Here is a 14799-nt window from a genome sequence, read left to right as displayed (position 1 = left end):
GTCTGCGAATGTCCTTAAGGTGGTGTGCTGTCACCATTTCTATGGACCTTGTCACCGATGGCTTGTTGAGGAAACTTAATGAGCTTTGGTTTCCGACATATGGTTTCGCCGATGATTATAAATGATCACCGCATTAGCATTAGCACACTTTTTTAATTTGATGCAGCAAGCCTTGTGTATTGTTGAGCAATGGTGTTAGTTAATCAAAATAAAACATCAACGGTGCTTTTAACGCAACGAAGTATTTCAACCGGAGCTCGTCCCTTGACTCTGGCATTATTGTCGCAGGTCAAGTTAAGTACTTTTAGATAATTTAGATAATTCTTTACTCAATTGTTCTGCTTACATCAATTTCAGAATCAAGAACACTTGCATGGCCATCGGCGAAACGATTGATAGGCTTTTCAAAAGATTCGGCCATTTTTTTAAACGCTACCAAAAATGATTATGATTGAGTGGTCGCATGTTTCTCACTGTAGGATTCAATGCATTCCAAAGAAGCTCGCTTGAATTTAGATCAGGTGATTGAGCTGGACAGATTATATTACCAGCATTTCCTGCTGCTCGAAATCATTAATATACCCCTGATAGGAGTGGTTTCTGGAATACTAAATAAAACAAGCTCTAAACGGTCATTATTTTACATGTACAATTGTGCATCATGGCTATAGAGATGCCACGATCTAATTGGGCCGATAGAGAAACGAGATAATTCAAGTTAAAATACTCAACCTCACATTCACACTAGCGCCCCGTAGTGACAAAATTCAAATCCAAACCGTTCATTTACCGAAGCCTCTTGGCTTTTAGAACAACTTTGCTGAAGAGATTCGCTCAGGATTTCGGGATATAGCATCCCGAATTTACTCTTTGAAGAGTAATGTGTGTTACAATACTTAGTGGAGTGATTCCAAACTTTTCAACTACCCTTCAAAAGTTTGGAATCACTTCCTAGTTTTCCTTTTAAAATTTTCAATGTAAGAATTCCTCCTCGCGAGGAATGGCTGCCGCCTGGCTGTATGAAGCGAGAATGTGTAGAATACGTAGTTTGTTACACTCATGGTTCTTTGTTAGAGGGCCTAGCCGGTGCTGGTGTCTATTGTCGTGAAATGAGATTAGACCAATTCCATTCGCTTGGTAGATACTGTATCGTATTGCAAGCAGAAATCTTCGCGATTATGCCTGGCGTGTAATCTTCAACAGAGAATTTCTTGGAAAAGAATTTGCTCTGACAGTCAGGAGGCCTTAAAAGCTCTTAGTTCGGCAGATTCCAGATCGAAATTAGTAAAACGCATGTAGAACTCAAATTGAAAAATTTAGCGTTTCAAATGCTACCTACATTTTATCGGTACCCGGAAATTCCGGTATTACTTAAAATGAATATGCAGATCTTAGAGGCAGGCTAGAGCGGACGCAGCGACTGATAGTTGAAGCACAAGATTTTTCTGCCGGATGTCAGTGCAAAAATGTCAAAGAATTTGCTACATTTTTCCAAGCACAATTGCAGTATTCTATCCAGAGCATTGGGCATTGCAAACTCAAATGTCACATGGCTACTGTTCAGTATACTGAGTATTATTCGTGTGACCTTTGTGAATCCAACTACGGGCCCTAATATTATTTGACATATAACTACCCGACAGTAATGCAATTGCGTATCCAGATTTTTGGTTGTCCATATATAGATGAACCTATGTACACGGAGCTAAAACTCAAGGATATGCTACTGTTCCTAACCCAGTGCGGCAAAGAGCTATATGCCTCATCAGTAGGGTACATAATTTCTTTGGTAGTGAAGCATTCAGGCTGTTTTTTCTTGTGATTGTACTGTGTTGTTATTTTTTTTCTTTCCCTACCTTTTTATTTCAAATTCCATTTCCCTTCCTATTTGGAAAATGATGAGAAAACATGACAAGGTACAAATCTCCAAATAACACTGGGAACGTGTCAATCGAGCCAATATATTCTGATTCCTGAGACGTTCGACTGTTTTTGTATAAACGATGTGAATTTCGCTATAAATATAATTTGATACGAGATCGCGAAAAACCGTCCAAGATGTACATAGTCGGTCAAGCTTTCAGAAGTTTTTTTTGCTGATCGGTTGACACATTTCAAAGTTATGCCATATACTTGCTTATTTTGAGCGATTTTTATTTATTCACCATAAAGTTCTACATATCAAAAAGAGCTTTTCATTTCACAATTCAAAAGTAAGTAAAAACCGGATAGGATTATCCTTGAATTCACTTCCCAGCCAACCAAAAGTTCGTGAAAGAGAGCCGCATAAGTTTCTCGTTTTAAGTAATTTTACTATACTACAATGTGTCCCACATTTTTTCTGGATAACTTTTTCTTTGTTTGAATAAACTGCACCAAATTTTCCTCAGCGTTTGTTTTAAAACTTAATAAGCTATGTTTCTCGAAATTTCGAAGCTCTGGTGCGTTTCATTCGTTTGTTTTGGCAACTTGAGTGAAAAAAGTGGTGTCGCACATTTATACGTTCACCCTACTATTTTTTGGACGATTTTTTTTCTTTTTACGCAAACTGCTCCAGATTTTCAACGTTTGTTTTACAGCTTAATCAACGATTTTTTTTTTTTCGAAGTTTGGGAACCCTGGTGCATCTTGTTCGTTTGTTATGGCAATTTAAGTGAAAAATGAGGCCCTTATTTATCCGTTCACCCTATTTTCTCAGAATAATTTTCTTCACCATTTTTCTAAGTTTATTTTAAAGTTTAATTTATGATGTTTCTCATTTTTGAATATAAGTTTCATTCGCTTCGGCATTTAATTATTACGATTTTTTATATTTCTTGCTCTGAGTTTGTTTTAGAATGATTTGATTGCTTTCTTGAACTTTGCAACTGACGAATACTGCTTCGCGTTGTTATACACATCGGAGGTACTTCAAATATCGCTTTCTCCGGACGTTATCCCGATTGAAAATGTGATGGTTTGTGATGCATATGACAACGCGAAGCAGTATTCGTTAGTTGCAAAGTTCAAGAAAGCAATCTAATAATTCTAAAACAAGCTCAGAGCAAGAAATACAAACAAAATCGTAATAATTAAATGCCAAAGCATTTTTTGGGAAAAAAACTATGTTTTTTCTTAGTAAACGTATTAATACAATAACAACTTTTTTCACTTAAACTACAATAACAAACGAACGAAATGCACCAAAGCTTCGAAATTTTGAGAAACATCGTAAATTAGGCTTTAAAATAAACTTCGAGAAGTTAGTGCAGTACGCTTCAATGAAAAAAAAATATTCTGGGAAAATAGGGAGAACGGATAAATGGTTGGTGTTAAGTCAGACCGGACCAAGTCGCAAAACATTCAACAATGAGTTAATGATAGCACTGGATAAAGAATTTCATCATCTACATTCCACTTTTACCAGATTTGAAATATGAAACAATAAACAAGAATTATGGTAATAATTATTTTCCAATTATAATGTAAAAGATGCTGCGATTCAAACTTTAAACGCGTTTTTCTCGAAATCGATGCACTGTTACTTAGTCCGGTCTGACCTAACACCGACCAAATAAGAGCCACATTTTTCACTTAAATTGCCATAATAAACGAACAAGATGCACCAGGGTTTCTAAACTTTGAGAAAAATCGTTGATTAAGTTTTAAAATAAGCGCTGAAAATCTGGAGCAGTTTGTGTGAATAAAAAAAAAGTTATCCAAAAAATAGTAGGGTGAACGTATAAATGCGGGACACCACTTTTTTCACCTAAACTGCCATAACAAACAAACGAAACGCACTAGAGCTTCAAAATTTCGAGAAACATACTTATTACGTTTAAAAAACGCTGAAAATTTGGTGCAGTTTGTTCGAAAGAAAAAAGAATTATCCTGAAAAAATGGGGTGAACGTATAAATGTGGGACACTGTATAGTTTTATGTTCTAATAGTGGCTTAAGCAGCTTTCAAATTCCATTATAGCTTAAGCAGCTTGAAAGTTCGCTAGAAACTTTTTATGAACTTTAAAGTGTGCTTTTAAGTATTATCCGAACTTCTGGTTGATTGGGTTCCTTTGTACAAAATCGATAAGAAATGAGTCGTACTTTTACGCGGGAGCATTTATAAACAATATGGTAAAATATCCAAAAATGTAAATTTCATTTAAATTTATCTGAAATTAACCTATTTTTTAATATACCTCAACCATTTCAAGTGTAGGGGACGACTGAGAATTGTGAACATTAGACTGGTTCAATTTTTGACTTTTAGCTCCACCAGGCTCTACTGATTCCTTTTATGGCCCTTAGTAATTGTGCAAATTTTGGTACCGATCGGTTGCGTCTACGGACCCTCCAAAAATTTCAAAGTTTATATGGAAATTAGTATGGAAAATCGGTTAAAGTTGAAAAAAAAAATCATATCATCAATCAATTCATGAGAACACTATATATTTCTAAAGGTATTCTTCTACTGAACACATTCGTGGAAGATTGTAAGTTTGTAAAAATTCGCCGAGAAAAGTTATTAACTAAAGAAGCAGCATGACTTCAAAACAAATGGATTTTATTATTAATCATAGCAACACTGTTTGGCCTGGTGGAGCTAAAAGTCAAAAATTGAACCAGTTTAGTGGACATAGTGTTATTTTCGGGGCATAACTACCATAAACATTGGTCGATTTTCAATATTAGAACTGGTCGGTGTTAAGTCAGACCGGACTAAGTGACAAAATATTGATTTCGAGAAAAACGGGTTTAAAGTTTAAAACGCAGCTTCCTTTACGTTATAATTGGAAAATATGTTTTGCCATAATTCTTGTTTATAGTTACATATTTCAAATCTGACAAGAGTCGAATGTAGCTGAAAAAATTCTTTACCCAGTGTTATCATTATCTCATTTTTTATGTTTTGCGACTTAGTCCGGTCTGACTCCTTAACACACCGTGAAGTATTGTATAAAGCTCATCACTGTTCACGGTTATGAGTCGTTCTTGTTTAGCTTTCAATTTTGTTTGTTGAGTTTTGCTTCTCCGGTCAATCGCAGGGAATCAGAAAGCACCAACCACACTCGCCGTGGAGAATAAGCCGAACAAATACTGCACTATTAACCGTCATGGAGAGCAGAGAAGGTAGAACTTCAGCATCTTAAAGGGCAATTAAATTTTCCGTACAGTCATTTATTAAAAAGGCAACTGAAAAAGATAAAGGGATACAGAGAGAAAAAGCTGTTCTGTTATTGTTTTATATTTATGTCATTTTCAGTATATTTAGTATGCTCTGAAATATTTGTTGTGCTCGCTCACTATCGTTACCATGTACCCATTCATGCTACATTCCCATGCGTACTTCTTCACTCTTCATCATATTTAAATGCTGAAAACAATTACGATCAAATCTCCTTTATCCCCGTCTCCGCCGGTGCAAATTCGTTAAAATCACCCTCCATACGCACAATCGCATATTTAGCTCCAAGCAATCGTTCCACCGGTTTCGGCCCTTGGCGGCCAATCGTCGTCATCGCCATCGACACCGTCGACCACACCCGGACCGATTCTAAGCGGTAGCATGACGCCGCAACATCAGCAGCAGCAACAGCCTGGTCAGCTGGGTGTACAGCAGCAGCAGCAGCAGGGCGGTATCAGCATGTCCGGACTCGGCATGGGCAACGCTTCTACGTCGTACGCCGGCACTAGCGGACTGAGTAAAAGCCAACAGCAGCAAGCATCGGCCGGAGCTACCCCAACCGGGGGCATGCCGACGGCTGCCGATTTCAGTCTCATGTTGAGCTTGGGTCTGGGCCTCAATCCGGCCGATGCTTCGCAGCTGGCCAATCTCGATCTGCAGAAGTTGGCCATGTACTTGGTTAGTATGAAATGGTGGGATCGGACCATTGTTCGTATTGTATTTTTTTTGTTTTCTAATCGGTAAAAGTATTCTTAGTTTGTTTTCCTATCACTTCGGTGCTGGTTATTTTAGTTCCTTGTTTCTGGTAGTAGACAGTTCAAATTACTTTTCGAATTTTTGTTTCAAACTAATAATAATACGAATCCAGCAGAGCATCCAATCTAACGCACATTTAATTGTAGAAAATGGAACGACGCGAAAAGACTGAGCAGGTTATGCGCGAACGAGAACGTGTCCGCCTGGAACAGATCCCTAAAAGGTGGACTCGACGTGAAGAGAACGAGTTTATTCGTGTTCTCACTGGATATGGAATCGATCTGATACCGAATACAACCGTTCCAACGCCTGATTGGTCGAGGTAAGTTTTCGAAAAAAAATGAACCCATAATATCTTAACACCATTTCGACATTGCAGGTTCAAAGCATTTGCCAAGCTGGACAAGAAAACCGACGAAAATTTAAGCGACTTCTACAAGGTGTTTATTGCGATGTGCAAACGCCAGGCCGGTGTCAAACTGAACGACGACGAGAAGATTCTGGAAGGGCTGGTAGATGACGTTACCGAGGATCACGCCAAGCTGATTCTCGATCGTCTGGAACTTCTTTCAAAGGCCCGTGAAATAATCAAACATCCGAAACTGGAAGAGAATATCAAACTGTGTGAGAACAATCTGGACACTCCGGATTGGTGGATTTCCGGTAAACACGACAGAGAACTGCTACGGGCGGTGCTGAAATATGGTATCTACCGATCGGAACAGCTGATTCTGGCCGATCCGGAATTTCCCTTTTACGAGTCTGCTAAAAAGTACCTGCAACATTTGGAAATTCAGATCCAACTACAAAATCAGCAGCTAATGAAGATGCAGGCTGCCAAAGAGGAAGCGGCTGAGAAAGCCGAACTTGCGGTGAAACTCGAACAGGGCGATGATTCTACTGTTAAAATTGAGAAGTTGTCTGTAAAGAAAGAATCCGCAGCAATCGATGAGCTTGATAGAGATAAGTTGGACACGGGAAGGGCAAATGAAGAGGGAGTTTTGGTGAAAGAAGAATCTGTTAAAATGGAAGGTGTAGAACTCAAAAGCGAACCTGAGAAGACGGATGAAGCAGAAGGAGAAGTTAAACCGGAGCGTAAAGAGGATGGTTCGGATGAGGATAAACATAGAATGGAAATAGATCAGGATGCTGAAAAGGCTTCAGCTGAAACTACAGATGATGTAGATGAGAATGCTTTAAAGATTTGCGAAGAATCCAAGAGAACGGATGAGGATGGTGGCGTATCTATGGAGGTGGATAGTGAAAATAAGCCTGACGAGGAAGCAGTTGAACAAGATATTGCTAAGCCAGAAGAGGGAAACAAGTCCACAGAAGCTTCGGGAATAGAAGAGAAACAAACAACTGGCGTCGAAGAAAAGGATACAACTCTTACCAGCAAGGATGAATTGGAATCTTCCAAGAAATCCGAGGTAGATCGTGATTCTTCCCCAGACCTAATTATCCTGGACGAACAGAAGATTGCGGATGTGAAACCAAAATCTCTGAGTGAAGAAGAGAAATGTTCGAAACAAGCGGCGGAGCTCAAAGCCCGCTTCCCCGATCTTGAAGTTTTCCAGCCCCTTATGAAGCTGAAGCAATTGGACAACAGTGTTTCTAAAGAGGATTTCAAAAGTGAGTCGCAGTATTATTGTTGTGATTATTAATCGCTTATGGTTTCTATTTTTTCAGATATAAGCAAATTCGCCAGCATGATCGATACATCGATGATCGTCAAGTGGTTCCGCGATTTCGCTCTAGAGCGCCGAGTGGGCCACATCATCTATTGCATTGAACACGGCGAATGGCCAGTCGGCAAATCATACTCTGCCTACACTGGCTGTTTGGGAATTGATTTGGACATTCCCTTGCACGAGACAATTAAACGCATCATTCCGATGGACGGAGATCCGCGGCGATCGACGTCAAGCACACCGGACGTGATTACGATCACGACCGATCACGCCGGTGCTAAGCAGATCAGCCAGGCAGCCATGTCCGCTCAGACGGCGGCTGCTGCAGTGGCTGCTCTGAACGCCGTCGGTCTCGGGGGTAGTGGGTCAGGGATGAGCGGAACGCAAGGCTTGACTCAGAATCAGATGGCTGCTGCAGCTGCTGCGGCCGCGGCTGCAGCTGCCGGTGTTTCGCTCTCTTCAAGTAAGAAACGCAAGAGACACATTGCTATTGATGTTGAAACTGAAAGGGCCAAATTGCATGCTTTGTTGAATAATACTCAGAGTCCAGGTAAACATAATCAATTGGCTTACATTTTTTGTTTGTTTTTTTTTATTCTTAAGTTGACAGTTTAGAGAACCGGTCAGGTTTGGGTGCAAAACCGCAGTTTGTTTTACAGTCATGTGTGCGAACATGCACCATTCAGCTACAGTATGCCGGATATACGGGAACCCATCGGCACCAACCAATTTTAATTATCTTGGTATTTTTGAAATCTGATTCACATTTTTTTTGTGTTTTCGAATAATTAAAATTTGAGTAAAATTAAAATACTAGCTTGTTACGAAAGTAGTTTCTCAGGAGCAATGTCTGATTTGTTTTGCAACAAACCTGACCAGGGCGCGACATGCAAAATTCTCAAATTAGCTGCTTATTTTGTATTATGTGAAAATCAAAATTCGATTGTTGTCGTGTAACTCCTAGCAAATATCGATGTGACCTGAAAAATTATTGTAAAAGTCGCGATATCCACGAACTTGTATCTCTAGACACTACAGCGGATTGACGTTGTGAAGTTGACTTTTGCAGTAATCAGTAGATATATTATCCTCAAAATGATGACACAAAATTGTATAAATACCAACCACTAACCTCAATTTCAGTGGCAACATCAAGTCCAAAAGCGCAAACATCTTCCCTGCAGTCAGCCAGTAACCTATCGTGGAACGAAGACGAGATTGTCGATGCACGCCGAAGCACTTCTAGTTCCACCTCTAATTCGTTACAGCCACCGCCAGCCCATCAGCATGGTGCGCGCAATCAAATGTCCTATACGAAACCGACCCTTATTCCAGGCACTTCCAGCACCCTAACGCCAATCGATTTGTCAGCCAGGTAAAATGTGTATTTTTTTCTCGATTGAATAATTTTAATAACGTATTCTCCTTAAATTACAGCTACAGCCTACCGAAGGTCAACATGGCTGACATATTAAAGAGCCCGATGGATCTAAGCGAAGTGCAGGACTTTTCAATCGGAAAGAAAAACAAAGGTATGGACCCTGGACGAGGTCTATCGGGTACCAGTATCAGTATTACGAGTGCTGTCGGAGGAAACAGTTCAATGCCATCTCCATCAGCAGCGGTAGCAGCTGCTGCGGCAGCCGGCAAAGGTAAACTCAACGATATGCTGTCAAAACTAATGAAGAAAAACAATGTCAGTGTTCCGATCGAGGAACCTCAGCTGGGAAAGGAAAAGAAACGAAGGAAGTTAGATGAAATAGTACTGGGCTTATCTGCTGCGAAGGAGCAAAAGTCAATCTTTGGGGATCCGACCCCTCCGGGAGGCAGTTTCTCTGGTAGTTCGATGAAGAAGCCACAGATTCCACCCAGCGTGTCTGTTACACCAGCCAGTGCTCCGTCTTCTGTCAGTCAGCAGCCACCACAGAAACCGTTCACTATTACGGTTACCAGCGTCCCGGGTACGTCAAAGAGTGGTCAGAGTTCATCAAGTTCTAGCTCTGCTACTGGACTGGCCGCCTTGCAGAACATGTCCGGTATGGGAGCTCTCACATCCAAGGACAGTTTGAGTGCCTTGTTTGCACAGGCAGAACAGGCAGCGTATCTGAAGCAGCAACAGAAGCTCATACAAACGTTGCCAGCTAATTCTCCCCAACGAAAAGCTTACGAAGCTATGCTAGCTGATATGAAACAAGCGGCTGAATTAAGTTCGAAACTAGGTCAGTACGGTTCATCTCATGATGCGAAGGTCAATAAGTGGCTTGCAGAGCAGACTGCTGCTCTGACGGAACATGCCATGAGTCTAGATTACCTTTCACGATCGTCAAGGCGCTCATCTTCATCCACCTCGCAGTCTCAAGCAACGACATCGACTTCCTCTAGGGCGACGAGAAACTCCAATACTCTCCAGCAGCAACAACAACAGCATCATCATGCTCAGCAATTGCAGCAGCAGCAACAGCAACAACAACAACAGCAACAACAACAGCAGCAACAGCAACAACAACAACAGCAGCAGCAACAACAACAACAGCAGCAACAACAACAGCAAGCGGATAGTAAATCGGCCGCATTTAATTGGAACAATTTGACCGGCGAAGAATACGTATCAGTTATCAACAAGATCAACGGTAAACGATTGACCGGTAACAAAGCACCCCAGCTAAAACGACTAACCCAGTGGTTGACGGACAACCCGGCCTATGAGATCGATCCCAAGTGGGCTGAATCTATTACTTTGCCGGGACAATCATCGAAACAATCGGACTCGGGTAGTCCATCGTCGGCTTCTTCGAAACAGATGCGCTCCTCGGTATCCGCTTCCTCATCTATGGCGGCTTCCCAGAGTGGCTTAGCTAACCAGTATGGCAGTAGTAGCAGTAGTGGTGGCCAGCAGTCTTCCTCGACACCGTCGAAGAAGCATAGTAGCAGTAGCAGCAGTGCGGCCAATATGCAATTCCCTGGTCTTGCTGGACTAAACCCGAATCTGTTGTCCAGCCTTTCTGGGCTAGGAAATTTCGATCCGAAGAACAATCCGTTGCTAATGCCGTTTGGTGGAATGCCTGGATTGGCGGGCTTAGGTGGACTGGGAAATCTAAACAACATGAGTTTGTTCGCCAGTTTAGCTGGTCTTCCTGGTCTTTCCGGAATGGACGCACAAAGTCTGGCAGCAATGATGGCAGCGGCTGGGTTAGATCCGTCAGCTGCTTTGGCAGCGGCAACAGGTGGTACCCCAACGAAAAGTGGTGGCGGTAATGCTGGCAAGTCGAGAAAATCAGCAAATGAATCGGGTGGTAACTCGTCATCACAGCAGAGCTCAAGCAAGACTGCAAATCAGCAGCAGGCAGCCGCTGCCGCTGCAGCAGCTGCGGCTGCCAATAGCCAATTCCCATTCTTTTTCCCCAATCCAAGCCTGCTGTACACGCCGCTCGGTTTGGGAGGTCTTAATCCGTACGGAATTCCTGGTGCCGGTTTAGGAACAAGTGGTGTTACGACAAGCACTTCTTCGTCTACCACCACCTCGAGACAGTCCCAGTCTAAACAGAGCAGTTCGCGCGGCATGAGTGGAGGAAGCCAACAATCATCAGCTTCACCCAGCAGTAAATCAAATAGAAATTCTAGTTTATCAAGTCAACAAGCAGCAGCACAGCAAGCCGCTTTAGAAGCTGCACAGTTACAGCAACTACTATTACCACACGACAAACACCTACTGGACTCGTTGACTCGGTCCGCTGGATTAGACATCACTCAGAGTTTGAGAGGTAGCGGTTCAAACTCTTCTGATAAACGAGCTCGGGAAAGTGCAGCTGCTCAGCAAGCCAATAAACAGGCTTTTGAAAAAATTGAACGCGAAAGAAGGAAACTGCTCGAACAGTTACAGCAGGGTGCTTTTCCATCAGAACTAGCAGCTATACAAGCCTTTACTACCGGCAAAATGCCCGGAATGTCATCCGCTTCCTCTTCTGGGCATGGATCATCGTCGAAGAGTAGCAGTAGTAGCAGTGCAGCAGCAGCTGCAAATGCTTCAGCAGCTGCTGCTGCGGCGGCGGCTGCCATGAGCGCTAAAGACCTGCAACTGCCACTACCACCAGAGTTTAGTCAGGCCTTACTTGCCGAAATGACTGCACATGCTCTTTCCGCAAATGCAGCAGCCGGAGCAAGCTCGTCATCGTCTTCTTCGACGTCGAAAAAATCTCGTGAACAGGAGCTTAAAGAAGCATTCGATCAGCTTAGTAAAAATCCGATAGAACTACTGGCACGAAGTTTAGGTGTGGGTCCAGCGATCTCCCTGATTCCAACATCTTCGTCATCGACCTCATCAACACCAGACTCAAAGAGAACTTCGTCCTCTTCCCGACATGACCTTCAACAGCAGCAGGCGCAACAACTGCAACATCACCTGTCCAAATTGGACCCAAAAACGCTGATGTTGGGAGCCTCTCAGCAAGAAGAAATGAAAAGCCCTAGAACGAGATCGTCTACCGATTCTTTGGCCAGTTTGGATAAAGTCACATTGACCCCAGTGGCAGCTTCAAGCATAGCTGCATCTTTGCCGTCGCAAACAACAATATCTTTGGCTTCGCCAATTGGAATGCCGGCTGCTTCATCGAGCGGTTCACTAAATCTTAGCGCTAAGAGCCCGGCATTGTCCACGTCTTCAACTAGCAGTATCGGTGAGCGAGAACGGGAACGAGACCGGGAGAGAGATCGTAGCGAAAGAGTTGAGCGACAGGAACGATTAGAACGTACAGAGCGTGCAGAACGAAGTGAAAGAAGCCTTCGATCGTCAGATATGGCAGCAGACTTAAGCCGAAGCTCATCGAGTTCGGTTTCTGCTACGGTAACGGCAACTGTCGTTTCTACTTCCGCTCCTCAGAATCTCTCAACCTCTACACCATCGCCCAGTTCGGTAGCACCATCGGCCTCCGTAACTGTGGTAGATACCACTCACAATCAAGAGATGGACCTAGAAGATTTGATAGCACCATCGAAACTGTCCAAATCGGGTAACGTTCTAAGCGACGAAGATGACCCTCAAAAACAGATTATGCTACTAAAGCAGAAACAAAAACTGCTACAGCAAGAGCAGATGAAAAAATTACAGGAGGCACAGGAAGCTCAGCGATTACTTGAACAACAGAGAATAGCCGAGCAGAAAAAACTCTTGGAAGAACAACAACAGCAGCAGCAACAGTTGGAGCACGAACAGGAACAAGCCCAAGCGCGCGAGTTGCGACATAAACGACGTAGAGAACGGGAAGACTCGGAGCGTGAAAGCAAACGGCAAGAACTCGAACGAGCAGCTGCTAGTCAAAGCGAATCCGTTCATCGCCAGGACCTTGCCGAACGGCAAGAACTACCAGAAGCAGAGCAAGCTGGATTAGCTGCCAGTGCGTATCAACTTCACGAACATGACTTATCGCGGCAGGAAGATGAGAGTGATCATCATCTCCACCAAGTGCAACAACAGCACGAACAACAACTAGAAGAACTCGAACGACACGAACGACGAGCCTCACGGCGAAGTCATCATACTAGCGAACAGCAGCAGCATATCCAGCAAGAAGATTCGAGTAAATCCGATTTGGAAAAGACACCGGAGTCATCGGTAGCAGCACCGATGCGGAAATCAACCCGTTCTAGCACGGACGCAGCCAATTCATCGGGTGGTGAATCAAATAGTGCACCGCCGACAACACCCTCCACGGGTGGGGGAGGCCGCAGAACTACTCGGTCCAAGAGACGTCGCAGCGGAGATGAGCATGAATCATCGTCGCTAGGTATGCCGGAGCGGAAACGAGAGCTACGTTCCAGTGCCGGACGACAGGCGGCAGCTGCGGCGGCTCGAATGGCAGCGGAAGCCAAAGCGGCCGCAGCCGCAGCTGCAGCAGCTGCTGCCGCTCAGTCATCCTCCGAAGGGTCACTCAATTTGTCCAAGGATCACGAACACTCCGATAGGGACGAATCGCAACCGATTTGACTAAAAATGAGTAAATGACGCTTATAAGTTTAGGTTGAAAGTTACATTTTTCGTTTTGCGTGTAGCAGTTTTAGGCGGTTGATATTAGGAAAGCTATGCATAGAAAATGAGCACCCAACGGGGGCGGAAAGCGAAGTAAATTATACGTTAAGAAGACCGATTAGTGGTAGCGCAAGGATACAAAAAAAAATCAAGAAAAACAAATCAATTCAGAACCAAGAATTTTTTAACTTGCTGAAACTGGTTTGCCCTAAAGAGGTGCTTTTGAGGGCGATCTGATGTTTATTGCTGTGCTGTGGAACATCAGTGGGGGATCGCTTTCAAGACCAAATCTCTTGTCGGTGAGTTTTAACAGGTTCAAAAATTTTTGAGTTCTTTGAAGAAAAAAGATCTATTAAAACAACGCTGTTATATGTGTACTATAATCCCTTGTCTTAGAAGTAGATATGATAGACTACCACTGAAGTTAAGGATACAGTCTAAGTTGTGTAAATTGAATAATTGTCGGATTAGTAGAGAAAATTCGCGACATTGTTTTTTATCAGTTTCTATAATAATAATTGTAAGTAATTGCAAAAACTATTGTACTATCAGTAGAAGTAGACATTGCTAAATCACGATCAGCCCTTTTTATGTTGAAGCACTATCCGCTCTGGATACAGCTCTGCTGCAGAGGCAACGGTCGTTGCTGGGTGTGTGATTCATTAGGTATAGAGATCTATACATACAAAATTAACACTAGATATCAAAACTTGTGGGCAAATGTTTAGCGTATCTAAATAGCATCTAAAACTAAATCAAACTATCTAATTTATTCTCAGTTTTTCGTCATTAGAAACAACATGTACATAGTAAAAGATATTTTTAAAGGATAGACTCTCACTAGCAATCGGCCAATATCGGTGGACAATGGAAAATCCTAATAAAGAAAGATAATAAACACGAAGAAAAAAAAATGCAAACAAAGTAAATCTGTCTTTCTTCGTTAATTTTCGCATTTACAAAGACCATTGAACGAGAAAACAAAGCGACACAAAGAAGAAACTGTTGTTGTAGGCACTTGTGCTGACTGTTGTGGGTTGCTAAAAAAATATCGCTATTGAATGAAGCTCGCCCCTCTTCCTCCGTTGATTGAAACGGAAAATGGGTGACGAAACTTATGAACAACCGTTTTCCAACTATAGGAAATTCAACAAAAAACATTAGATG

The 14799-nt window shown here is 42.5% G+C and overlaps 1 protein-coding gene across 11 annotated transcripts in view; it reads left to right on the top strand.

Annotated features, from left to right (window-relative positions):
• LOC131681325 (uncharacterized) overlaps positions 1-14561 on the top strand; it is a 104214-nt gene extending 89653 nt beyond the window's left edge. For 9 of the 11 annotated variants that reach the window (XM_058962070.1, XM_058962072.1, XM_058962075.1 and 6 more), the window contains 6 exons: positions 5446-5841; positions 6066-6241; positions 6299-7551; positions 7609-8160; positions 8754-8985; positions 9048-14561. In XM_058962070.1, coding sequence (XP_058818053.1) covers positions 5446-5841; positions 6066-6241; positions 6299-7551; positions 7609-8160; positions 8754-8985; positions 9048-13590 — 7152 coding nt within the window. In that variant the 3' untranslated portion in view covers positions 13591-14561. The remainder of the gene's footprint in view (positions 1-5445; positions 5842-6065; positions 6242-6298; positions 7552-7608; positions 8161-8753; positions 8986-9047) is intronic. The other 2 variants (XM_058962074.1, XM_058962078.1) reach the window with 2 other exon arrangements.
• Positions 14562-14799: the final 238 nt, after the last annotated feature.

The sequence above is a fragment of the Topomyia yanbarensis genome, chromosome 2 (genome assembly GCF_030247195.1).
Source record: "Topomyia yanbarensis strain Yona2022 chromosome 2, ASM3024719v1, whole genome shotgun sequence".
NCBI lineage: Eukaryota > Metazoa > Arthropoda > Insecta > Diptera > Culicidae > Topomyia > Topomyia yanbarensis.
This window is presented reverse-complemented; position numbering and strand designations above follow the sequence as displayed.